General features: G+C 39.5%; 1 protein-coding gene across 2 annotated transcripts in view; it reads left to right on the top strand.

The window, feature by feature from the left end:
* nploc4 (NPL4 homolog, ubiquitin recognition factor) overlaps nt 1–27,359 on the top strand; it is a 59,018-nt gene that overhangs the window by 18,699 nt on the left and 12,960 nt on the right. For both annotated transcript variants that reach the window (XM_041216890.1, XM_041216889.1), the window contains exons 4-13: nt 2,063–2,254; nt 5,343–5,391; nt 9,115–9,209; nt 11,721–11,844; nt 14,376–14,555; nt 18,156–18,242; nt 19,671–19,742; nt 22,142–22,268; nt 22,644–22,804; nt 25,895–25,966. In XM_041216890.1, the coding sequence (XP_041072824.1) occupies nt 2,063–2,254; nt 5,343–5,391; nt 9,115–9,209; nt 11,721–11,844; nt 14,376–14,555; nt 18,156–18,242; nt 19,671–19,742; nt 22,142–22,268; nt 22,644–22,804; nt 25,895–25,966 (1,159 nt within the window). The remainder of the gene's footprint in view (nt 1–2,062; nt 2,255–5,342; nt 5,392–9,114; nt 9,210–11,720; nt 11,845–14,375; nt 14,556–18,155; nt 18,243–19,670; nt 19,743–22,141; nt 22,269–22,643; nt 22,805–25,894; nt 25,967–27,359) is intronic.

Below are 27,359 nucleotides of genomic sequence, written 5' to 3'. Positions count from 1 at the left end.
CTTTTTCACACCGCGAGTAGTTAGGGTTTGGAATGCACTGCCTGGAAGTGTGGTGGAGGTAGGTTCAATTGAGGCATTCAAGGGGGCATTTGATGATTGTTTCTATTTAAATAATGTTATGGGGAAAAGGCAGGAGATTGGCATTAAGTTAAAATACTCAGAGAGCCACTGCAGACACGATGGGCTGAATGGCTACCTTCTACACAGTAACAATTCTGAGTCAAAGGCTGCAGTCAGGTTGAGAAAGACAAGAAGGGATAGCTAGGCTTTACCACAGCCATGTAGGATGTCATGTGTGACTTTGAGAGCTGTTTCAGTACTGCGTAGGGGTAGAATCCTAATTGAAGTGATTCAAACATGGAGTTCCAAGGAAGATGGGCATGAACTTACGAGGCAACAACATGTTCAAGGACTTTGGAGAAGAAAAGGATGTTGGAAATTGGATCCTAATTTTCAAGGACGGGGGTAAAGGGTTGGGCTTTGAACGAGAGGGGTGGCGACAGTATATTTGAGCAGAGAAGAACCAAGCCTGAGGAGAGAGAACTGTTAAAAATGTCAACTAACTCCTGGGAGCAGGAAAGGAAGTTGGGCAGTCAGTAGTTTAGTGGGAATAGGATTTAGAGAGCAGGCTGTGGGTCTTGAGAGAATGGTCACACAAAGAGGATATGAGTTGAAATAGGGGAGGTGGAGAAAAATGCATGTTTGAGGTAGGGCAGGAGGAAGCCTTAGTGAAAGTTCAGCCTGGCAGATTCAGGGAGGAGTGGTAAAGGCAGCTGATTGGGTGGTCTCAGTCTTGGTGACAAATCTATGAGCTGCTCACACTTGTTGGAGGTGAAGATGGAGGGAACAGGGAAGACGGGTTTAAGATGACAGGAGAAAAGGAATCAGGATTACCTTGCGTTCCCAGGTGATCCTGAAATATCGAGCAATTTAGCAGACGCGAGTAGAATCTGATAGTGCTTTATGTGGCCTGACCAGATCTAGCGGTGATTGTCTGAACCAATTGGGCAATTTCTTTTCAAGCCTGCATCCCTTGGAGTTAAGGGAGTGGAGATGAGGACCCTATGGAGGAGTGGCCGGGGTGAGAGAGAGAGTAGTTGTTTTAATGGGATGAGGGCATTGAAGGTGGAGGTGAGGGTGCAGTGGAGTATAATGATAGCTGCCAACATGTTGTGAATGGAGGGCCAAAAGCTAGATAGTTGGCATTTTGACAAAGCAGTTGTATATGAATTGGGAAAGTTTTTTTCTGCAGATGGTTGCAGAAGGACCAATGGTTTTGAAGGGGGAAACTGGATGTAGGTGGAGAATGATACAAAGTAGTAATCTGTAACCGTTGTCACAGGCCATATGAGATGGTGAGGTCAGTGAGTGACCATAAATGTGGGTTGGGGAACTTATATGGAGGATGAGATTAAGGGAAGCTAGGAGGATAGTAAATGCGGAAAGAGAACATGATGATTACTGGCTGTTTGTCAATTGGGAAGCCATCATGATCTGCCCTGACACTCGTCACATGCAAATAATTCTAGGAAGGGATCGCTGGATAGTGATAAAGTCTAAGAATCCTGATCAGCAGTATTCTTCTCCCTGCCCACCTGGGGTAAGGATGCTTTTGATAATGTGGGGAAGTTAATAGATAATTAAATGCTCAGAAATATTGGGAGTATCTTCATTTCTCCATTTCCCCTTAAACTGTGACCCCTGGATTTTGTGATGTTTGAAAACATGAGATTTAGATATTAAGCTAGCCAGAGAAAAACTCTCCAGGATAACTGAATATTAGTGGAAATAAGCCAAAAGCTTTTTATCTACTATGAAGTTTACTGCTAGATGTTAGTAAGTTGGATTTATAAAAAAAATTCTACATACTGTACATGTGATTATTTGCTGGAATACTCAGGTTCCCAAAAAATATCAACGGTTGCTTTGTCAGCAGGAATGCTTTAATTTGGACCGATGCAATGTGACTTTGATGTGTCCTTGGTTTCAGTATTTAACTTCAGTGCTCAATATTTTGACAGGTGTAAGCCCAGTAATTTGTCCTTAATATCTTCTGCCTTAGACATGGAGACGTACTGTTCCTCTTTCCATCAAGTGACGCTGGGACTTCCACTCAAGTTATGGAGACTTCAGCCCAAGCTCCTGGAGGGTCACGAGTTTCAACCACGTCTACAGTGCCTGTGGTGGAGGATGAAATTGACCAGTATCTAATGAAACAGGATGGAAAGATATACAGAAACAGGGACCAGCAACAGTAAGACTTTCTGCTCAAAAACCTACAGAATAGCATTAATTATGTATGTTTTATAAATTATAGAATGATACATTGGGTTCGAATTGCTGTAAATTAAGATTAGAGGTGACCTCTTAAAGCGCAAGCCATTTGTGAACAACTTCTGTATCCAAAGTTATTAACTTTTTGAGTGGTAATGTTCCCTCTTATAAGTTAGTCTCCCCCCCCACCTTTCCTCTTTCGTTATCCATATTCAAGAGGTTAGGTGACCAGCCCCTTGGCCCATGGTTCTTAAACTGATTCTTGGGAGATCCTCAGTGAGTGGTCTAGGCTTGCACAAGTCTCTCTGCTCCAGTCACTCCTTTGGTTTGTGCCTCTGTCTGATTTGCCCTCGGTGTTTCTGCACAGATATCATAACCTTAGTTATGTTAAGTGTTACTGGCATAATGGTTGATGGTCCTGTGGCAGCATCATGTTGCACCCATGAACCTTAGTATGATAACAATGAGAGCTTGATTAAATTACACTGCTGAAGCAAGATGAATATGTGATGCAGTGTACAATCTAAACCAGGTTTGATATTCCATTTGAAAGGAAGGAGATTGAAATAAAACAGTTTAAAGTTGAGATGGTTATTTGTTCCATAATAGTGATGGCGCTGGGGAATAAGGTGGGCCAAGTGGACTAAGTGCCTATGGGTGAACATCTGGGTAAGAGCGATCATTGGATCGCAAGGTCTAGATTGGTATCTGAGAACTAAATTGGAGGAGGACGGATTTCCATGGGATGTAAAGATGTTTAGTCAGGGTAAAATAAAAGCAAAACTGTAACTGAACAATGGGTGATCTTTAGGGAGGAGCTCTTTTGGTTACAGTCTAGGTACATTCCAAAAAGGATGAAATGTAAGGAAACCAAAGTCAAGACTCCTTGGATGACAAGGCAGATTAGAGAATAAGACGAAACACAAAAAAGGAGGGTGTACAAATTCTTCAATTGAGAACCAGGCCAAATACAATAAGAGGGGAAGTAAAGAGGAAAATAAGCCTGGCAAAGAGAAAAAATTAGAATAGAATGGCAATAAACATAAATGTGAACCCAAAAATCTTCTATCCGCATGTAAATAATAAGTGCATAGTAAGAGGTGGGGTGGATCATATTAGGGTAATATGTGAGCTAGAAAACTCATGAGTACATTGTACTATTGTTTACCAAGGTAGAGTATGCTGACAAAATATCAGTAGAAGCAGAGATGACAGGTAATGGATTAGGTAAAAATGGGTGGGCATCATGTGTTGGAAAGCTGGCAGATGATACAAAGATAGATGGAGGGACAGGTAGTATTGAGGAGGCGGGGAGGCTGCAGAAGGATTTGGACAGGTTAGGAGAATGGGCAAAGAAGTGGCAGATGGAATACAACGTGGGGAAGTGTGAGGTCATGCACCTTGGTAGGAAGAATAGAGGCATAGACTATTTTCTAAATGGGGAGAGAATTCAGAAATCTGGAGAGCAAAGGGACTTGGGAGTCCTAGTCCAGGATTCTCTTAAGGTTAACTTGTAGGTTGAGTCGGTAGTTAAGAAGGCAAATGTAATGTTGGCATTTATTTCGAGAGGACAAGAATATAAAAGCAGGGATGTGCTGCTGAGGCTTTATAAGGCTCTGGTCAGACCACATTTAGAATATTGTGAGCAATTTTGGGCCCCGTATCTCAGGAAGGATGTGCTGTCCCTGGAGAGAGTCCAGAGGAGGTTCACGAGAACGATCCCAGGAATGTTTGAGGACTCTGGGTCTATACTTGATGGAGTTTAGAAGGATGAGGTGGGGGGATCTGATTGAAACTTACAGAATACTGAAAGGCCTGGGTAGAGTGGACATGGGGAAGATGTTTCCATTAGTAGGAGAGACTAAGACCCGAGGGCACAGCCTCAGAGTAAAGGGAAAACCTTTTAGAACAGAGATGAGGAGAAACTTCTTTATCCAGAGAGTGGTGAATCTATGGAATTCATCGCCACAGAATGCTGTGGAGGCCAGGTCATTGAGTGTATTTAAGACCGAGATGGATAGGTTCTTGATTGGTATGGGGATCAAAGGTTATAGGGAGAAGGTGGGAGAATGGGGTTGAGAAACTTATCAGCCATGATTGAATGGCGGGACAGACTCGATGGGCTGAATGGCCTAATTTCTGCTCCTATGTCTTATGGTTTATGCTTAGATTGGATAAGTCGCTTATCCAGATAGCTTGCATTCCAGGTTACCTGAGGGAAGTAGGGTTGGAGATAGCAGAAGGGCTTGCCATAATCTTCCAGTTTTCCCTAGATACAGAAGAAATGTCAAAGTTTGGAAAGTGGCAAATGTGACACCCTTGTTGAGGAAAGGGTGTAGGACATTCCTAGTAACTACTAGGCCAGTCCATTTAACACCAGTGGTGGGTATGGTTTAAGAAATAATAATCGAGGGGAAAAAATTAACTGGCACTTGGGAGAGGTTTGAGGAGAGCCAGCACAGATGTGTAAATGGCAGATCATGTTTGACTAATCTAATTGAATTTTTCGTGAAATAACCGGGAATATTAATAAGGGGAATGCGGTGTTTATTATCTATATGGATTTTTGAAGAACGCATTTATGAAGTTAGTTTTAAGTGTGATCTGAAGAATTCTCTAAATCGATGGGTAGCTCTGAAAAGTTAGCTACCTTGCTTGATCTGTCATCATGTGGTATTGATAACTTGGCTGATTATTAGGTTATCGCATTTAAAATAAGTGAGACTTGTATTTACATTCCATAATAAAATGATAAACAGAGTCGCAGTAATAAATATTTGTAGTCCGGTTGTGAAAAACTTTTAAGACATAAGGGGTAGACTATGACTTTGTGTGGTAGTGTATGATGAGTGATAGTGAAATGGCAGCCTGAGTTGCACATCCCCTGACCTCAGTGTAAGTAATGGAGGCAGATGCAAAATAGCCTGCCAGTTTGCAGTTGTCCTTTTGTACATTTCTGCGGTTGTCTTTTTGCATATTTCCACAGTCAAAATCTAGACCAAAAACTCAGTTTCATTTTCAGAATTATGTTCTTTGTTAAACTTCTTTTGGTTTTGTGTTTTTGTTAGGTGCCGGCATGGTGCTTTGGGCAAATGTGTTCATTGCGTACCACTGGAGGTAAGGAAGTCATAGCAGTCTCATTATTCTGTTTGGAAATCATTGCACTTTTTCAGAATTTACATTATCGTCCAAGAATATTGATCAAGTTGGTTTGTGCTGCTTTTGATATTACCATAGTGGACAGATTAAAGGACATTTCTGACTGTATGGTACTCTTAACTCTGAGGAAGTGTGAGCAAGTCTGTGCTTTAGACCAATGAGGCAGAGTGAAAATATCCACTCTCCTTTCTTTAAAGGACCCCATATACCTTGAGCGGATCTAAATCCAGGTGTGCAGTAAAATGATGGCTTGTGATTGGCCTGCAATAGTGAGCATGAAATCAAATTTCTGTCCAAAGCACTCTAGCTAAGAGACACGCATGACAATAACTGAGCCAGCTATGGCATTTGTTTTCATACTGGGGGAATCTTCTGTAGAACAAGTATGTTGAAAATCATTATTTTGAAATGATGGAAAATGTTAGATTTTGGATATATAAGCAAATACTGCATCACAGGGTAGCCATTATTAAAATCAATCAGTGACACAGATTTTTATGTTTTGATAATTTTATTATGGCCAAGAATGCCTAAAAAATGTTGTTTCTTGCTGACTGATCCTTATGCAGTTGTGTGTTAATTTACATTATTAATGTGGATTTGAGAAGCCAATGTGAACGCTTATGTGGAATCTTAAAGAACTTTCAGCTTTATTAATATAGCAAATTTTTGCTTTAGTACCTACATCTAGTAATTTAAAAAGTCCAATTGGTGTAGTACAGTCATAGGCCATCATTTTACTGTACACCTGGATTTAGATCTGCTCAAGGTACGCAGGGTCCCAGAAGAAGAGGCTGGATATTTTCATGTTCTCATTAGTCTATAGCACCAACTTGCCCACACTTCTTCACTACTTAACTTTTAACTACAGGTATCTTGTGATGTGCTGGCAAAATAATTGTAAAACCCCTTCTGAATGCTGTGCATTTGCCACTTTTATTTGTTATTCAGTTAACATGCACTTAAACATATCTCCCCCTTTACAAATCGATTCTTTGCATTTTGTTCCTCAGTGCGCAATGTGCAGGCACATGCTATTAGTTTAAAATGAAAATCAATCCCATCTCAGGGATTTTGATGCCATCATATTAGTCTTTTTTGGAGTAATGTAATTTAGTGAACAATTGATTTTAATACTTAATTCAGTAAACCCTTAATGCAGTCTTGGCTACCATGTCTGTTAAGTGGCCTGTGATCTGATAAGGCTTGTTCTTCAAGCTTTTCAAGTACTTTTAACAAAATTCCTTATTGATATGCATGGATATTTATCAACCTGAAGTATAATGTTTCAATGTTGCATTTGTTTTCAATTCACCTAAAAGCAAACTATAGTGAACATTTACATCATTCTTTGTCATTCACCTGCACAATAGAATATTCATCATTGTCTGGTTTAAAAAATGTTTGTCTTTATTTCTAAACCCCTTTGCTATGCAAGGTGCCAACCTCTTTGAAGGTACAGAAAACAGATTGGTATTGAGAACAAAATGGGGATTGAGGGAGGGAATTAGCCCTCAAAAGGGGATAATATCTTAAGGGGAATAAAAAGCAGAATTTGGGTGAGTATTAATAGTTTAAGTGTGAGAAGTAAAAATTCAAGGATAATTGAGCAGTTTTGTTGGGTGGAAGAGAAGGAAAAAAATAAGGAGAAGACGACAATAGATACTCTTTTTAAAAGAGCAAAAATAATGGCCACATAGCTTAACAGCTAATAGAAAAATGAGTGTGTTGGTATGAAAAATCATAAACAATGAAGACATCAGAATAACAGCCAAATATATAATAGCTCAGTGAAAAACATGGGAGAAGCTCATAAGAAGAGGTGGTGATGATTTGGGTGGGGTTGATAGAGAGATTAGATGTTAAGCATCTGAAATTATAACAGAAAATGCTGATAACGCACGCAGTAGGTCCAGAAAAGAGAATAGAAACAGGCTGACATTGCTGGCAAACACCATCACCCCGCCCACCTGTGTGTTAAGAGAAAGGATCGACACTGTGTTAATCTGTCTTTGTTGCCCTTGAATTACCACAGACCCACACTCCCTACTTTACAGCTCTGTGGTATCTTAGAATTTTAAGTGCTGAGGAGGAGGGTGAGATGCTGTTCCTGAGCTTGGTTGGAGTAGTATTGGTGTCCAAAGACCAAGAGGCCAGTGTCATGTTTGACAAATTTTGAGTTGTGTGTGTTTTATCTTTAAAAAATGACAGATTAGGTAGATTAAGGCAATGTGTAAGTGGTTTTCAGAAAACATTTGAAGAGGTGTCTCGCAGGCTTGTTGCAAAATCCAGATGTGTGGCATAAAAGGAAATAAAGCAACAGGATAGAAAGTTGGTTGACAGGGCTAGTGGGTATTGCTTGGATTGAGGAAGGGCTGTAAGGATATGGGCAGGGATCAGTTGCAGACAGCCTTAAGCTGTTGTTAAATGTAATTTAATGCAAAGAAAGGCATGGAAACGCACTTTGGGAGAAACACCAAGAAATGGAAAGACAAGAAAGGCCTAGATGTTCAAACACATATTCCTTGAAAAAGCAGTCAGATAATAAAGTCTCAAATGTGGCCAATAGTATCTTGGGGTTGGATGAATACTTGAATAATTGATAAGAAAAAATAAATTTGTGCAAGCAATGGTTAGGCATTGATAAGACTACTGAATGCAGTTTTACTGCCCGATTATAGAAAGGACATGAAAGCTAAAGTGGGTGTGCAATGAAGATTCACTTGGATGATTCCAGGGATAGAAAACCATAATTGAGAGGCTTGGGTACTGGAACTGTTTTCATTCTTCTCTTATGATCTTAGTGGAGAAGAAAAGGCTAAGAGAAAATTTAATAGAGGTTTTTAAATTTATGAAGGATTTTGATATGTTAACTAGGCTAGGAAAAGACTATTTGTTAAGGAGTTAGTGATGAGAGGTCACAATTTAAAGTTGTTGCTGAGAAGAAAGACATTTTGTGATGCAGAAGGAGATTGGAGCATGCAATGTTCTGCCTCAAGCATTTGAGAGAGAGAGAGACCACTGCATCTTTTAAGGAAAATTAGTGAATATTTGAAGCAGAGGAAGAGTTACAGCTCCTATCTCTAATTTTCCCATTAAAATTTTGTGTAAATATGAATGATATACTTCATTCATTATCATAATTTGTTTTGGGAAGTGAGTCTATATATAAGAATTTTAAGTGTTAGTGATCAAGCAACCTTTAAAAGACTGAAAATCCCAGTACTGTTTAGACAGATTCAGTCACAGATTACATTTCACATTATTCTGTTTTCTACTAGTTCTGAATTATTCAAATAAGGAGCATAAAATAGGAAACATTGGTTGATTTGGCAAACTATCAAAAGTAATATCAGCCTATTGAACCAAAGGGATGTGTTGCATTTGTGCAATGAGTAGTAAATGGATACAATCATTTTTGCCTTCACTCTGTGATATATGATTAAAACACCTGTGCATCTGACATATTTTCACATTTATAGCAAAACTGGTATTTAAAATATTCTATGTTTAATTCAAAATATTCCTATTTGCATTAAGCACATTTCAGTAGATATCTAATGGTGATTGTGAAAAATGTATTGTCTTATTCTGTTTTACACACAAATAATCCATATCCTTTTGGCATAAATTGTAGTTTACATTCATCTATGTTTCTGGACTATGCTTTTTATTCTTTAGCCTTTTGATGAGGATTATCTCAATCACTTGGACCCCCCTGTTAAACATATGTCATTCCATGCATATATCCGAAAACTGACTGGTGGTGCTGACAAGTAAGTATTCTTTAGAAGAAGCGTTTCTCAGATTCTCCACAATAATTATTTTCTAAAAGTAGACCTGCTCGAGTCTATGATTCATACCTTATTTCCAGGTGTGTTGGTTTAAAACTGCCACAGTATCATGACATAGGATTGGGCAAACTAGATGAGGTACCTAAGCATTGTGGATGCTTTTTTGAAAAAAAATTCTTTCCAGAATATCCTGATATAGAGTGTATTCATTCAAAGCAACTTGATCCTGATTGTTAGGTCAGTTTTGAATTTTCTTGTTGTCCTGATCATTTCTGCTGGTTAGATGCTATGATTGACCTATGTAAACTGATGTTAGAGATTTAGATCCAAATCTCAAAAAAGTAGGTTCAGGTCTTTTTAATCCATCTTGCAGTGTTTGACTTCTCTCTCCATTATACCCGAAGACAGCCTTGCACAGTATTTGTGTGAGAGAGAGATATTGCTGAAATTCAGCTTCAAATATATTCCTTTTGGGAATGCCCTGTAGTTTTCATGTAATCTGAGAGCCAAGACTATGACGTGCGCAATTTCTTAGTCACAGTCTTTATATAGCAGCACACTGATGGCTTGTTCTGTGCCTCCTACATTACTGTTTCACTTTAACTTGAAGCCTTTTTTCCAGTTCATATATTTTAAAATTAAGAGGTGCTGCAAAATAAACACCAGACTCCTACATTGGGCTTTCAGGCCACCAATTTATTTAGCAGCATTGCAGCCTATGAATCAATGGCAGCAAAAAACCAATAGTACTTTTAGACCACACTGAAATAGTGCAAATTTAAATCTCATTCAAAGGTGTAAGTTGCTTCCTATGTATACAGTTAATTTTCTAAGATGTGGATAATTCAGAAGAATTTAAACCTGTCTCTGTTGTAACGTATGGGCAACATTTTCCCCCTGTTTGGGGGGGGGGAGGGGGGGTGACCAGGCGCGGGCTGGCGGGTTCCCGATCGGTGCCCCCGCCTGGGGGCGTGCCGCCATTTTACGTAGGCGGGCCAATTAAGGCCCATCCAGCGTGGCATCCACTCAGAAATGCTGTGCGCTCCACGTATGGGCGGGTTCGAGCGGATTCCCTGAGCCGGGAGTGCACCCTTTCGTGCATGTGTGAGAAAGAGCACACAATCTCCCTGAGGCAAAATGCCGCCTCACGGAGACCACTGGAAGTTTTGTAAATTTGTGGAAGTGTGGAAAAAAAATTCCTGACATGCCCCCTCGTGACACTGTCAGGTGAGCTGGGACATGTCAGTTTCTTTTATTTCAACATTTCATAAACATTTTAAAGCCCTCATGAAACCTCACCCGCCCGTGGATGAGGTTTTGTGTTTTTTCTAAAGGCCGCCTGGCCTCCTTGCCTGCCTGCCAACCTTAAGTTAGACGGGCAGGTCCTTTAATTAGCTTAATTACTTTTTTAAAGGCCTTAAGTTGGCCGTTGACAGTTTGGCGGGCACGCAGCCAACTCGACTGCACGCTCGCCAAACTGAGAATCTAAATGACATGGGGTGACGTCGGGACGCACACCCAATGTCACCCCGCGTCATTTTATGCATCGGCAAGCAGGCCCCGCCCCATGCTCGGCAACCAGAAGATGCAGCCCATAATGGTGCATTCATCTACAAAGTTGGGGTTTTTGACTCAGTCATTGCATTAAAAACGATTACCAAACTATCAAAAACTTTGTTCAGATGTGAGTGTTTAAGCAACCAACACTGTACAAAAGCTTCTCTGATTTTAATTATTTTAAAAATGCTAGAGTTCCATTCACATTGAGAATAGAATTTTAAAGTAATTGTAATTTTTAACTTTAAATTTTGAAGCTACAGTCATGCTAATCTCCTGGTCTGAAATTAACCACTGGCCATTTTTTCTCTCCCCTTCCTCACTTCCCGAAACCTGGGATCAGTGAGGCAAATTAGGGATGGGCAATAAATGTTGGCCTGGTCAGCGGCGCCCACATCCCATGAATGAATTAAAAAAAAATTCCATCTTTAGCAGCCCAACAAGCTAGAGATTGCTTGTGAGTCAGATGCTCATTGGCTAAATCCGCTGCTTATTATTGATATTTATTTAATTTGTATTTCTTACTTTTCTTGTATGTTTAAATACCAACTGTGGCCTTTGTCTAGTGCCTCCACAGAACTGACGTAATGCCTGATGTAGAAGTCATGCACAAACCTGCCCAAAGGCATCTCTTTTTTTTTATTAATCAGTTGGCCAAATCCTCAAAGACTAATTTTTTTGCATTGTTGAAGCAACCGGGTTAAGCTTTCTTTCGTTGAAACAGCATTGGGTCTTCTGGTAGCTTGACATTTTGACTCCCTACTGAAACAGATGATCTCATCAGCAGCACCCTAGGGTTAATATCTTGATTGAGGTTGCTAATTATTCTGCTTCAATTAGTATTATGTCAGTGGTGTGCAAGGTTCATGTTTCTGGATTTGCTCAACCTTGTTGGAGAGTTGAAAGGTTTAATTATGATTGTCATTCTGCTCACAGAGGCAAATTTGTTGCCTTGGAGAACATTAGCTGCAAAATCAAATCTGGGTGTGAAGGGCATCCCCCATGGCCTGATGGAATTTGTACAAAGTGCCAGCCGAGCGCCATAACACTTAATAGACAGGCAAGTATGAATCCATTGTTCATGGATTTGCAAACCTCATTATATAGAGTATTGGATAGTTTGGAGAGGGATGGAAAGCACATTTAGAAGCAATTTTTATCTAGCGTGTTAAATAATTCAAGCATAGAATCGATTGTTTGTTACAAATTAGTATAAAACAACACCAAACCATTGGCAGCCCTTTGGAGCAATTCAGTCCGATTTTAAAACTGAGACACCAATCATTTATTATGTTGTTTAATACTTGTGGGGGTTGCTATAGGGAATTTTTTTTTTTTTTTAAATGTATTTATCTAGTAGCCTATTTTTAATTCAAGTTGATGTTATGCATAAAATTGTCTCTTGTACTTTTTTGTTAAAATTTCTTAATTTGATCCCTTGGCTGATACACTTTTTTCAAGCAACTCGAGTAACATTGAATTAAGCACTATTACCTGTATGCTAATTCGCACCAAGTAATAGTCACCCATTTCCTCCCTGTGCTTGCTTCTTGGCCCCTTGTGTGGCAGCACCTCAAATTTAAAATTATGACCCTTGATTTCAAATCCCTCCGTGGCCTCGACCTGTTCCGCTTCTGTAACCTCCTCCCACCCTACAACCTTCTGAGATCCCCGTGCTTCTCCAACACTGGCCTCTTATCCTTTGATGGATGTGGCTTCCATTGTCTAGACCCCAAGTTATGGAATTCCACATCTTTCTACCTCTCTACCTTTCTTTCCCTCTTTAAGATGCTGAGTAAAACCTACCTCTGACCAAACTTTTGATCATTTCATGTAATCTCTCTCAGTGTCCAGTTTTGTGTGATGACACTTGTGAAGGGCCTTGGACTTTTTACAATAACAGCCACTTGTATTTGTACAGTGCCTTTAATGTCTAAAACATCTCAGAATGCTTCACAGGAGGGTTATCGAATAAAATTTAAAACTGAGCTGCAAAAGGAGATATTAGGACAATTGTCCAAAAGATTGGTCAGAGATAGATTTTACAGTGCGACTTAAAGGAGGAGAGAGTGCCAGAATGGGTAAGGGAAGGAATCCCAGGAATTACCGTCTAGGTATTCAAAGCACCGTAACTAGTGATGGAACAATTAAAACTGAGGTACATAAAAGGCCAGAATTAGAGAAGTGCAAGGCCAGAACGTTGGAGATGGGAGGGATAAGGCCATGGATGGGTTTAAAAACAAGGTGAGAATTTTAAAATTGTGGCATTGCCAGACCAGGAGCCAGGATTATTGGTGAACGGGGCTGGATGCGAGTTAGGATATGAGCAACAGAGGTTTGGATAAGCTCAAGTTTACGGAGGGTGGGAGATGGGAAGTGTGCCGGGAAACCATCGGAATAGTCGAGTGTTGAGGTAACTAGGGCTTGGATGAGGGTTTCAACAGCACGTAAGCTGAGCTGGGGCAGTCAGGTAATGTGACTACATTGGCGTCTGGTTGCTTTCAAGTAATCACATAACCAATAAAATTGCTAGACCATAACAAAATAGTTGTTCTTCACATATGATCCTTAGCAGTGAATGTTGTCAGGCTGTTTATCGGGGGAGGGGGACGCAGATGCATCACACCAGAGCCCAATTCTGTCTTCGCCTCCATCCAATTGCACTCGGTTTCTCTCCAACCCCTTTCTAGCCCAGAGGTGCTTTGCTGTTACCCTAGTGAAGATAAGCTGGATAAATCTGTCACGATAGGGTGAACATAAGAACAGCAGCGGGCCATTCAGCCCCTCAAGTCTGTTCCATCGTCCAGTTAGATCACAGCTGACCTGTATATCAACTCTTAACGAACAGAAAGCTATTGATCTAGGTCTCAAAAATTTCAATTGACCCAGCATCCCACAATTTTTTTGTGTGGGAGTGAGTGCTAAATTTTTGCTATGCTTTGTGAAAAAAGCTCCCCTTCAAGCCACGCACTGTCCTGACTTGGAAGTGTATCACCGTTCCTTCACTGTCACTGAATCAGAATCATGGACCTCCCTCCCTAGCAGCACTATGGACATACCTACGTAGATGGACTGCAGCAGTTCTGGAAGATGGCTCACCACCACCTTCTCAAAGGCAATTAGGGAAGGGCAACAAGTGCTGGCCTTGCTGGTGACACTAACATCCCTTGAAAGAATTTTTAAAAATTCTTAAATGACCTGGTGCTAATTTTAAACTTGTACCTTCTTGATCTAGATTCTCTAACCAGAGGGAATTGTTTCTAACCACCCTGCTGAATCCTTTAATCGTTTTAAATACCTCACTTAGATCACTTCTCATTCGCCTATGCTTGGAAATACAAGCTAAGTTTATGCTTTTTAAATGCATTGATAATTCAAAATTCTAAACATTATTAATGAAACAATCATTTGGAATTATCGGGAGGAGGCTGTATACCTTTTTCCCTTTGGAGTATTGTAATTAAAATGATTTGAAGATTGTATTTAGCACATGGCTGTCTTCTGTCGAGTTCTGAATGTTAAAATTCTCAATAATTGTATTTTTTTAAAATATTTCCAAGATCTCTTATGTAGTAATTATCTTTTGAACAGAAATACAGGCATGTGGATAACATAATGTTTGAGAACCACACAATAGCAGATCGTTTCCTCAACTTTTGGCGTCAAACGGGAAACCAGCGGCTTGGATTCCTTTATGGTCGCTACACCGAACACACAGACATTCCTCTAGGTATTCGAGCAGAGGTTGCTGCCATCTATGAACCTCCACAAGTAAGAGATCTGCTTTTGCAGTTTATTAGTAGACATGACACATTTAAAATGCAAAGAGCTCTGCATTCTTTGTTAATTTGTGCATTCAACAAAAATTCACATCTGGACGCTTTGTAGAGTGAGTTCAATTATAAGTACAGGTAAGGAGAATGGAGAAATAAACACTGTTTCCTATGAACAGAAGGGTTTGAGAATGCAGAAAAAATATCTAGCTCAGATTATTGGCAAAATTTAACAGCTGTTATGCCAAGAAGGCATGAAGAAAAAAAATCTTAAAAATTTTCTTCCTTTCCATCTTCTCTTGTTTAAATTCTGTTCTTAAAAATGGACAAAGGCTAACTCATCAACCTCCTGGAGTGTGACACCCTTTGCATTGTATGAACATTCCAACCAAACCAACACAAAGGACTAGTAGACAAGATGTCTGCACCAGCCAGCTCTGGACAAAGGCAGAGCTATTGTGACCCCTCATCTCCAATGTTGTGCTAATGGTTCCACAGTTATCTGCTCAAAATACAATGGGTTTTAACAAGGGCCCTTAAAGTAAATCATTAGCTGAATGGCTCGAACCAAAACCACCCTGTTGCAAGACTGAGATTTGAGCTGTTTGAATTGCTTTAATTGTACAGCTTTTGAACTGTGTCTTTGTTTGTGGTTTAATCTCAAGAGAAAATTGGTCTTCAGGCTAGCAGCCTGCCTTTGACTTCATCTCTCTCAAAGTTGGCTCTCCAAAAAGAATCCTGTATTTCGCCTTCAGACTGAACTAATTTCCAGAATACAAGAAAACTTTAATTTCCAGAATACATATAATTTACAGAATACAAGTAATTTCCAGAATACAAGAATACTTGGCTGCATCTTCAACCTGCAGCCAAGTTCCTAGGACCAAGAATTCTCCAGACAAAACCACCTGAAAGAACATTGACTTACTGGACTCTACTTACGTAAATTAATGGCAACGCTTTTTGACTTTTTTTAAGTAACTTGCAATTTGTAACTTCCTTCCCTTTCTTTCTCTGCCTTTCTACCTTGTATGCTCGTGAGTGTGAATGTGTGTCGCAACCCATCCCTCAGGTCTGAATGTGTTAATAAATCCTAGTTTTGTATCACCTTAAAGAATTTGCTGTGGGTTTATTTTTATTGTTGGACCTCATAACCCGGGGTTTGGGAAACACACCGTGGCCCATTTTGGCAAGGGAAAGGATATTAAGGGAAACAAATTAAATTAGAAGTTAAGATATCGCTATCATGGGCAGCAGAGGGGAACAGTAACAATAATTGAATTCACCTCACTCTTGTCTCTGTAATTCAGCAATGAGAATGAATCCACTTTGGCAAGGCTGTGTTTGACACACATTATAACATACTTTTTAATTGAGTATAGTTCATGGTACCTGCTTTCTATTTAATTTGTTTTTGGTACTCGTGCTTCTAACATAGGGGCCTAGAACCTTTACAGGAGGAGAGCTGAACAAATGTAAACAAAGAAATGCTATCTAATCTAAATATCATTAAGTGCAGATATATAGTAATGTAAGTTGTGAAGCCTTACATACTCAAAACTATTACTTCATGTGAAGGAGTCATATAACCTGGACTTCTATGTAATGTAGTTAAAATCAAATTACATTTTATCCTCTGTGTGTACATTCAGCAAAAGAGTTACCCAAGAAGAGAACTTGTGTGGTGTTGAATACACTTCATCCCAGTGGCTCAACGAGAGCAGTTTGGATCCACCAGATGGCCCCATATTGTCTGTTCTCTAAACAGAAGAATGCTGTTTTGCATGATTTGAATTAGTTACTCTCAAGCAGCAAATATATTCTATAGCAAATGAATGGTGTAATAAATATTAGCTACATTATCACGCCAGTTTGAAGCATGTAGAATTCAATTCTGGTTCAGAATATACATCTTTTCAAAAAAAAATATTTGCATACTGTTAGTTTCATTTTATTTGGAGATCTCGTTCATTTTACATATATTTTATTAATGCGTCAATACATATATTTCATGCTATTTTTAAGCAGATATTTGTGGGAGGGAGGTGTTCTTTTATAATTTATTCATGATTCATGTGGGCCACTGCTGGCTGGCCAACATTTATCGTCCTTGAAACAGCTGAGTGACTTGCAAGGCCAGTTCAGAGGGTGGTTAAGAGTCAACCACAGTGTGGTGGGTTTGGAGGTGGACATTGGCCAGACTGGGTCTGGCAGCAGATTTTCAATCTAAAAGGACACTGGTGAACCAGATGGGTTTTAATGACAATCTGGTAGTTTCATGGTCACCATTACTGAAACCAGCTTTCTATTCCAGATTTATTTAATTAACTGAATTAAAATTTGCTTGCTGCTGTGCTGGGAATTGAACTTGGGTCTCTGGATCATTACTCCAGGCTTCTGGATTACTAGTCCAGTAATGTAACCACAATGTTCCCATAGCATTATTGTTATTGAGCCACCCTGACTTAGGCAATGCATCATAAGTGAACAGTTTTCTGTCTGTTGACCAAAGATTCTGTGTATAAAGTTTGAGCAAGAACACAGATTTCTTCTTAGCTATGCGTTCAGCAGGTGCTTACTAGTCTAAGGATTGTGACGGCAACATTGACACCACGGTTGGGAAGCTAACTGGAACTCAAAATTGCACTTGGCAAACATTTGTCTGTGAAGGCCAATTCAATCAGCAGTATCTACAGTTAAATCCACCTGCTTGAGTGAGTGATCCATTTCAAGCTGGTCTTGGATATCTTAATGCTCTGCAGTTACATAGAAATGGAATTATTTGTGTCAACAGACAATTTACCCTCTCCTCCCAAATCAGAGTCTGGTCAGCTTGGAGACTATCTTCCATGTAAAAGTAGATTTCCCAACTTGTTTCCTCTGATCCCCAGGATTCTTCAAATGATCTGGACAGAAGGGATGAAATTGATTCTGGTACCCAGTTTTTGGTCTTGGAATCCATGATTCTCCTTGACCTGCTTCCCCAGAGGAGAAATTCATTCCCAATTAACTCTTGGGTCACATGCACCTCTTAGACCTAGCTGCTTTCTGGTTGGAGGTCATGATTTCTAGAATATGACCATCATTCTTTGGATGATATCCAGCTTCTCAAAAGCCTTTAGCATGGAGAGCATGCAATATTAACTAGATTAAGCTCCTCCAGAGGTATTTATCAAGAAATTTAGAACATCCCTCCTGCAGGGTGACTTCAACTTCACTTCTCTTGGACCATTAAGTAATCGTCAGCTGAAATCCAGTTTGATAAAGTTTTATGTGATAACAGCATCAGTATTCTGTGACTCTTCTGGTTCAGATTAGTTTGGGGGCACCTATATCTGAGAGCTATAAGATAGTTACATTTAAATTGAGCTCACAGTTGTCTATTTAAACTAAATTAAAGAAAAGGAATTAAATTCTCCCCTCCAATAAAATAATTGAGGTGTTGCACCAAATACAATGGAGAAACGTTCAATTACTCTTTCACAACTTCAGAAACATAAGAACAAGTGATTAAATTTCTTAAAAGTCACTAAATAAGAACAAATAGTTAGCTTATCTTTGAATATTGTTTGCTTTTTGACTGATTTTCTTTTTATAGATTGGTACAGCAAACAGCCTAGAATTTTTGGAAGACCCAAAAGCTGAAGTTGTAGATGAAATTGCTGCTAAACTTGGATTGAGAAAGGTGAGTCAATGACCCAGATTTTGCTGCAGGAATAATGGAAAGGCTGTCAACAGTCACTGTTATTAAGTACAATCTGGCAGCAATTTCCGGTGTCGCAAATGCGCAGTTGAATGTGAGAATTGGGATGTTGCTGTCCAAATTGCCCTTCTCCAAAAGCTTTGCTTTTTCAACACTTCCTGAAGAGATTTGCCATTCAAACACTTGAAGGGTATGGAGCTGTGGCACTGACCAACTAGATACCTACTGAATTTGCCGAGAAAGCTTAGGTTTATTCATTCAAGCATAAGTGCAATTTGAATGGCACGCCAAGTCTTAATTATTAGCAAACAACCTCCCTGGAGCTCTTTGACTTGCTGTCAGCTGGCTTTGTTTTTTTTTTTTTAAATTAAAAATAGTACTAATTTATTTTTAAATAATCTTTTAATTTAAAGAAACAGTTTAGTATATTTTATGCCCTGTGCTAAAATGGCCGTTCTTCCAACTTTTGGAGCTTGCGTTGTTTTTCTGTTTCATTAACAATAAGCAGATGTGAAACACTACTTTACAGTAAACGGAGTAATGTTTTCCAGCTGCCGTGGGCAGGACAACATAAGATCTGCATGCATGCAAAATAAAGTTTATTTAACTTTCAGACCTATGTGAATAGAAAAAGGAAGATCTTAAATTCTGGGGTGTTGAAAATAGAAAAATCTGTTGACCTTTTATTTAGCTGTTTTTGCCAATAAGGCAGAAAAAAAAAAACTTGTGAAAGCAAATCATCAAAAATAAGTACTCAGCCCAAAGAGAATGACAAATGCATTCTTGACCAGCAGTTTTTCCTTTGCCGTTGTATCCTCCCAAGTTGCCTTCACCCCAGGACACACACAGTATTAGCTGGGTAGTGGAATGGGAAGGGATGTACATTTCTCCAAAACTATTCCATGATGTTTCAGCAGAAGATGCAGTTGTGACTCTAATATTTCATCATTGAAGTCTATCTTGTTTATTAGTGTATATAGTGTGACCACACTGTCAAATTCACCAATAGATATTGAAAGTCTTCAAATGTCAGCTCTTCAATAAAAGAGCCATTCCTGTCAGTTCAGTAGTTACAAACAAAATATCGTTTGTAGAATAATACCGAATGTGCCAACTTCAATTACTGTTTTTGTGGCTGGGTTGCTTGATGGGGCTCCTAATTTTGCACTTGGGATGAGTGCAGATGAGTAAGGAAAATCTGGAACGATTAGTTTTGCAATGTTTATAACTACATACGTTAGCTGAGCACAAAATAAGACTGGGAAAGGGGTTAGCAAGTCAGCTCATAGTTTGTCCTAGCTTTCTAACTGAATGCTAAATGGACGTCCACAGCCGTATGGTGGAAACATCAAAACACTCAACTCTTAATAGTTTAGACTTGTTTTCAACTTGCTGCGTTGTTTGTTTCAGGTTGGCTGGATATTCACAGATCTTCTATCGGAGGACACGAGGAAAGGCACTGTCAAATTTATCAGGAATAAGGTAAGGAGTTTGATGCTCATTGAAAATAATTTTTAGGATTGCTGTAGCACTCCCATTTAAAGCTTCCTCTTGCTGTGTTTTTAACTTTTTTTAAATTAATATTTCCAGCGTGTTTGTTGTCCTGAAAGAATATTGGACTGTTGACTTATTTCATTTTCATACATTTCTATTTTAAGTTTTTTGCTTCAGGAATTTTGCTTTTCTCCATTACTTAGGGGCATCTGGCATACAGTTGACATAACATACATTTAATTTCAAACTATTTAGCAACATTCTTGATTCTTCTTCCTACAGGTTTTACTGTTCCCACTAATTTTTAAAAATTCTGGCACTCCAGTAAATTAAAAGAAGCACTTGAATTGAAATTGCACCACTTTTCTGTTGAATGAATCATTGAGCTTTTTAAAATACATCCCACTCTATTGCTATATGTACTTATTGTTTTTTATCCTCTTCCATTCCTCTCCTTCCACCATCTCCACTGGATTATGGAGCATTCACAAGCCAGTTTAATGTATGAAGCCAAAAGAGCTTCACGCTGGCTTTAAATTTGGAAGGTAAAGCAGCTGGGAAGACTCATGTTGACTCTGAAATGAAGTGAAGTGAAGCTCCTTGCTCAGAGAATCTTGTTCTGCTTCCTCCCAGTATAAGGTCAAGCCTGAATTTGTACCCAGGTACCACTTATACTATGATTGCAGCTCTGGCGTAAAGTGAAAAAATTTCACACTGATGCCACAACATTAGGATAAATGCAAGTTTAGAGCAGAAGAATCTGTTTTGACTTCTCTGATCCATTCAGGATCTGTCCCCTATCCAGCTTGATGCCATAAATCCATGTAAAGTAATTTTTGCTTTAATTTTCAGAAGTATTATTTGGTACGGCAGCTTCATTGGCTGATTGATAAGAGAGCAGCATTAGGAATAGGTGCTGGATTACAGATTTGCTAATTTATTAATACTCAATTAACCTGTCCAAATTTTGAAAGTTTTTGCACGGGATCATTCCCAATAAACTCTTAGATGATGAAGTTGTCTGTGTACCATGCTGAGCTAGAGAACAGAACAAGAAATGTTTTTTTTTAATGTACATTTGATATTTAAAATCTAAAATGTTTTCAGTGTAAAATAAAGCAAGTGAGCATGGGTGCAGAAAATGTTTGCAGCTGTGTTTCATAAGACATTTGCTGCATTCCAGAAATCTCTCCCAGACAGAAGTGACTACCGGTGCAGACAGGCACGGATGTGCCCGTCTCCAAAATGTGTATTTAGGATTATATTGTATAAATAAATTCAAGTTGGAAAGAGGTACTCTACTTAAACCAACCAAGAACTTCAAATAAGTGTATTATTGGATGCTTTTAACCAGTAAATATATACCACAAAGTAAAAGTAAATACATTCTTTAAAAACCCCTTTAATACACTCTAATTCTGAAAATTGGAAGAAAAGTTAAGTTTCAAGCCAAGCTGATGACTTAACTGAATTAAGTTCACAATCTTACATTCACTATCTACCACACTGACATTAGGAAGGGTAGAGTGGAGATCATGTGCCCTTTTGTGGCGAGGTGGCAAAAGTAGAGGCATAAATTGCAAGAGAAAACAAGTCTCTGATAAACTTGTCACGGCGGTATTTAGACCACAGGTAAAGATTACTGTGTTCTGTAGAACACTCCATTATGGAAAAGGCGTTAATTAATAGACTGTAAAGGGTATATTTACTCGGATGTTACCAGGAATGAGCAGCTTTAGCTATGAGGAAAGACTTAAGATTTTGGAGCTGTTTCCTTGGGACAGGAAAGGCTAGGAGATTAATTAGAGGTTTCTTTCAAAGTTTGTGGCAGATTTTGATAGTATGAATTCAGAAAGACTTTTGTTTGGAATCTGTGATGGGAGGTTATTGATTTTAACATTTGGTACTGAGAGAAAGGAAAGAGGTCAGGAAGACCACCTTTCCTCAGCGAGCGACTGAGCCTGTAGCTTTTCCAGGAGAGATAGTTGAGGCAGGGACCATTGCATTTTCAAGAGAAAAGTAGATAAACATTTGAAGTAGAGGAAAATAGAAGACAAAGGAGAGCAGTGAAATTAGTTTAAAATTTCTTTACCGAGCAGCTGGCACAGACACACAAGGTTGAATGGTCTTATAGATCCTTTGGAGATATGGCTGAGTCACGAGCGTACTTTAGTAGCTGCACAAAATCATAGCTTTGGGAGGTGTGGAGAGGAGCAATCTCTCCTGTCTACAAGCAGCTGCTGAACTAAATGAGTTGAAGTGGTAATAATTCTACTGGTTTGAGCTTACAGCATGATGCTATTTTGACATTGGCATTCAAAAAAATTTTCAAAACAGCTGTGCTTATACTAACTTGAAATGCTAATGGTTTTATTTTTCTTTATCAGGATGCACATTTCCTAAGTGCAGAGGAGTGCATCACAGCAGGAGATTTCCAGAACAAGCACCCCAATGCTTGCCGCCTATCTCCTGATAATCACTTTGGATCCAAGTTTGTTACTGTCTTGGCAACAGGTATGGGCTGATAGTGATTGTGATCAAATCTCAGCATTTCCCTCTCTCTCTCTCATTACAACAAGCCACCCACAGTTCCCTGATTTCTGGCTGCTTCACTGGGAGTGGATCATGTGTTGGTGAAAATCTTGTGTGTCTGTGACGGTGACTAGATATGTCCAGGTTTGGAAAAAGTGAAAATGTCAACTTTGCATGAAGAACAGACGTGTGTTTTTGCAAAGTTAATTACACATTTTTTATGTGACACAGAATAAGCAAGTGCATTGATTTAAGGAAGTGAGTAGGTTGGAAAATCTTGAAACAATATTGTCTTCCATCTCACCTGAGCATCATGCAATTTTCTTATGGAAATTTGTTTGTTTTCCCTTTCCGCAGGTGGCCCAGATAATCAGGTTCATTTTGAAGGTTACCAGGTTTCCAATCAATGTATGGCCCTTGTAGGCGATGACTGTTTTCTGCCATGCAGAGATGCACCAGAGCTCGGATATGTAAAGGAGTCTTCTAGTGAACAATATGTTCCTGATGTTTTCTATAAGGTAACTACATAACTGACTGTGCTGTGGCGTATTACATACTACAGGCAACATACGTCCAAGCAAATAGTTTAAATCAATTTCGCCCACTCATTATTTCTTTTTGTTTGCTATCATAGTCAGCCTTATAAATCATGGAAAGAAGGGAGAAAAGACAGTGGGATGTTTTAGGCTGGAAGCAAAGGAAATAAATCTCCAAAAAAGATAAACTCAATGACTGTCTGAAACAATGTTTGGTATTTGTGTTCATGTTTGAGGAAAATTGTTGCTCAGCCAAGTAGAGGGACTTTTCCACTCAAAATATCCTAGATACTCATTCCAGTTTGAGGCTGAACCAGACTGTTTGCAACCTTGAAGTCCCATTCGACCCTGAACCGAACTACCAACCCCATAACCTGTTCATCACCAAGATCACTTACTTCAATCACCATAACATTATGCATCTCCACCCCTGACTTTTCATCTGCTGCAGGACCCCCTCAATCATGCTTTTGTTACTTCTAGATGCAACAATTTCAATGCTTTTCTGGCTGGTGCCTCACCTTTCACCGTCCATAAACATAATATTATCTAAAACTCTGCTGGCTGTACCCCAACTTGCACCAAGCTCTGTTCACCCATCTCCTCTGTTCTTGTTCACTTCGATTGGCTTCTACTTAGACAACACCTCTATATTTTTAAAATTCTTGTTCTTGTTTTCAAATCTCTCAATGGCCTTGCTCCTCCCTATCTCTGTAACCTCCTCCAGCTCTCCGAGATTTCTACACTCTTCTAACTCTGGCTTCTTGCATGCCACCATTAGTGGCCATGCTTTCAGCTACCTATGCCTTAAGCTCTGGAATTTTCTCCTTAAACCTCTCCACATTTTTACCCCTCCTTTAAGACATTCCTAAAACACCTACCCGTTTGATCAATATTTAGTTACCTGTCCCTAATATCTCCTTTTGTGGCTCACTGTCAATTTGGTGGTTGATCACTTCTGTGAAGTGCCTTGCAGCACTTTTCTATCTTAACAGCACTGTATAAATTGTTCTATAGAATCTTATAGCACAGAATAGAGTCATTCTCTATCATGGCATTATGTCCAAATGCATACCCAATTCCCTTTTGAAAATTACTATTGAATCTGCTTCCACCTCTCCTTCAAACATTGCAATCCAGATCATAACTTGCGGTGTTTTTTTTTAAGATCTCATCTCATCTTTCTTTTTTACAGTCATCTTAAGTCTGTGTCCTATAGTTACTAATCCTCCTGTCAGTGGAAACTGTTTTTCCTTTTTTATTGTTTCAAAATCCACCACACCTTTGAACACCTCAGTCAAATTTCCCTGAACATTCTCTACTCTCAGGAGAACAATCCCATATTCTCTAGTCTGCCCACATGACTTAAGTTCCTCATCCCTGGTATAATTCTGGTAAATCTCCTCCTGAGGGCAATTTAAAGAAATCTTGTTTGAAAACAGTGCCCGTGCGCTCAAAATAAATAAATAATTGAAGGAATGTTGTTTTTGAGGCTGTCATTGGCCCCCTCCTATTTCTCATTGCATTCTGCCCCTCAGCAACATCATCCAAAAACACCATGTCAGTTTCCATGTGTAAGCTGAAACCATGCAGTTCTACTTCACCAGCACCATCTCTCTTGACACGTCCACTGCCTCCAATTTGTCAGTCTGCTTATCAGACATCCAGAGCAGCAATTCCTTTCAACTAAATATCCCGAAGACCGAAGCCATTGTCTTCAGTCCCCACCACAAACTCAGTTTCCTAGTCACAGACTCCATCGCTGTCCCTGGCAAATGTCTGAGGATGAAATATATTATTTGCAACATTGGTGTCATATTTGACTTTGAGCTGAACTTTTGTGCACATATCCACACCATCACTAAGACTGGCTACTTCCATCTCTGTACCATTGCCTGACCCCACCATTTCCTCTGCTCATCTGCTGCTGAAATCCTCATCCGTGCCTTGGTTGCCTCTCAACCTGACTATTCCAACACACACTGTCTAGCCCCTCAATTTCTACACTTCATACACTTCTGATCATCCAAAAGTCTGCTTACTATGTCCTAACTTAAATGAAGACCTGTTCACATATCGCCTCTATTCACTGACTTACATTGTCTCCCAGTTAAGCAATGCCTGGATTTTACGTTTCTTATCATTGTTTTCAAATCCCTCCTTAGCCTTGATACCCCCATTCTCTGTAATTTCTTCCAGCCCTCAGATCCCAGCACTGCTCCAATTCTGGCCTCTTGCGTATCCCTGATTTTAATCACTCCACCATTGGTGAGGGTGCCTTCAACTGCCAAGACCATATGTTCTGAAATTCGCTCCCTAAACCTTTCCTCCACTCTTTCATCCTTTAAGATGTTTTTTAAAATGCACCTCTTTGACCTGCTCTATATCTCCTTTTGTGTCTGGGTGTCAAATTTTGTTTGATAATACTCCTGTGAAGCACCTAGTGTTGTTTTACTGTGTTAAAAATGCCGTATAAATGCAAGTTGTTGTTGTACCCAGAATTGGATACAGTGCTTCAGCTGAGGCCTAATCAGTGACTTACCAATGTTTAGCATAACCTCCTTGCTTTGTACTCCACTCATCTATTGATAACAAGGATTAGGGATGGGCAATAAATGTTGGCCTAACTGGCAACATGCACACCCCATGAAAGAATTTTTAAAAAGTTAGCGTTAACAGCTTTTACCAACTTGTCCTACCATTTTCAAAGATTTGTGTAAGTGAACCCCCACTTCTTTCTGTTCTTGCACACCCTTTAAAATTATTACCTTTCCCCAGCCTTCCATCCAAAATACAGCACTCTGTAGTTCTCTGCATTAAGTTTCATCTGCTGTCTGTCTGCCCATTTTACCAGTCTATCAAAGTCCTCCTGAAGTCTACTACTATTCATCTTATTTGAATAGTTGATTACCATTGCTGGCAGCAGCTTTATTTTGACTAGAAATGTTTGCAAAACCTTATTCATATGAATACATTCCTAAAAATAATAGTTGTTATCACATTCTAGTTAATTATGTCCATATGGTGAAGTGAATATGTGCATGTAAATTGTTCTTGTGGTTTCCCTCATAGGACATAGACAAGTTTGGTAATGAAATCACACAGTTAGCAAGGCCATTGCCAGTTGAGTACCTGATCATAGATGTAAGTACAAGCTAAAGTACATTTCTGATCCTGAATTTCATTTTTCCTGAGATACAGCAAGGGAACGTTGATGCATGGCACATGATGACATAAGTCTATTAATGCTTGTTTTGCCTCTGCTAATACTGCAATATTAAAATAATTAAGTTGCATAAAGTGGTTAAAAACTAGTTTGCCTAAACACATGTATTGTGTTCTGAAATTGATTTAATTCTATTAATGGCATTTATGTTTAAATTTGAGGCCAGAGATATGTAGGTGTTGGGCATCACTCCACTCCCTCTACTATGCTAAGTTATTTCAGTTGCTAAAGCACAAATTAGATGCAGGCAGCATATATAGAAGTACCTAAATTGCTTGTCTCTTGAGAAATCAGTTTCCTTAATATGTGGTACATTCCAAACGTAAAGTAAATTATTTTACTCTTAAACCAGTATTACTTTTTTTAATAGAGCACTTTTACCAAACTTTTGTGTGTATGGTTTTAAAAAGGGGGAAAAATCAGGTTAGTTTCTGGCTGAACATGAATTCTGGCTATCCCAATGGCAAGACTAGTTAAGGTAGTGAATAGCTGAGCCACACAGACTTGGAAAGTACCCCTCTCAGTTGCAAACTGTGCTGAATGAGTTGATGCCAGCCAAGTGGCAGCTGGAGTACTACACTTAGGGCTGAATTTTTCTGTCGGCGAACAGGAGTGGGGGTCCGCTCACCGACGCGTAAAATAACTCGCGGTGACGTCGGGTGTGCGTCCCGACGTCACCGTGCGTCATTTAGATTGCCAGTTCGGCGAGCGCACAGCCGCATTGGCTGCGCGCCCACTGAATTGTTCAAGGCCTATTAAGGCCATTATTAAACTAATTATAGTTAAGAATGCTGCCCGTCCAACCTTAAGGTTGGCGGGGGGCAGGCAAAGAGCCCAGGCGGCCTTCGCATTTTTCATGAAACCTCATCCATGGGCGGGATGAGTGTTCATGAAGGGCTTGTTAATTTAATTAAAAATTTTGAAAAAACTAATGGACATGTCCCAGCTCATGTGACAGTTTCACATGAGGGGACATGTCCTTAAAAATTTTTCCACCTTTATTAACCTTTCCACAAATTAAACTAATCTCCCTGAGGCCCCTGACAACCCCCTCCCAAAAGGGGGACAATTCTTCCCTTAGTTTTGGTGTTCCAGAGTTTCATCATGCCAGGGTTAGAGGAGGAGAAATTTGATTGGATTGCCTACTCCTAGGACATGATTAGGCTTGGTAATGATGCACCCTGTGTTTGAACATCCTGACTATACTCACTGCTGGGGATCACAGGTGAAAAATGGCTGTTGGGGAACCTGGCAGTTATGCATTTTTGCCCAGACAATGAGCCACTGTTCTTGGGAGAGAACAAAAGGGAG

The sequence above is a fragment of the Carcharodon carcharias genome, chromosome 22 (assembly GCF_017639515.1).
Source record: "Carcharodon carcharias isolate sCarCar2 chromosome 22, sCarCar2.pri, whole genome shotgun sequence".
NCBI classification, from domain to species: Eukaryota; Metazoa; Chordata; class Chondrichthyes; order Lamniformes; family Lamnidae; genus Carcharodon; species Carcharodon carcharias.
Note: the sequence above shows the minus strand (reverse complement) of the source record. Positions and strands in the feature narration are given on the sequence as shown.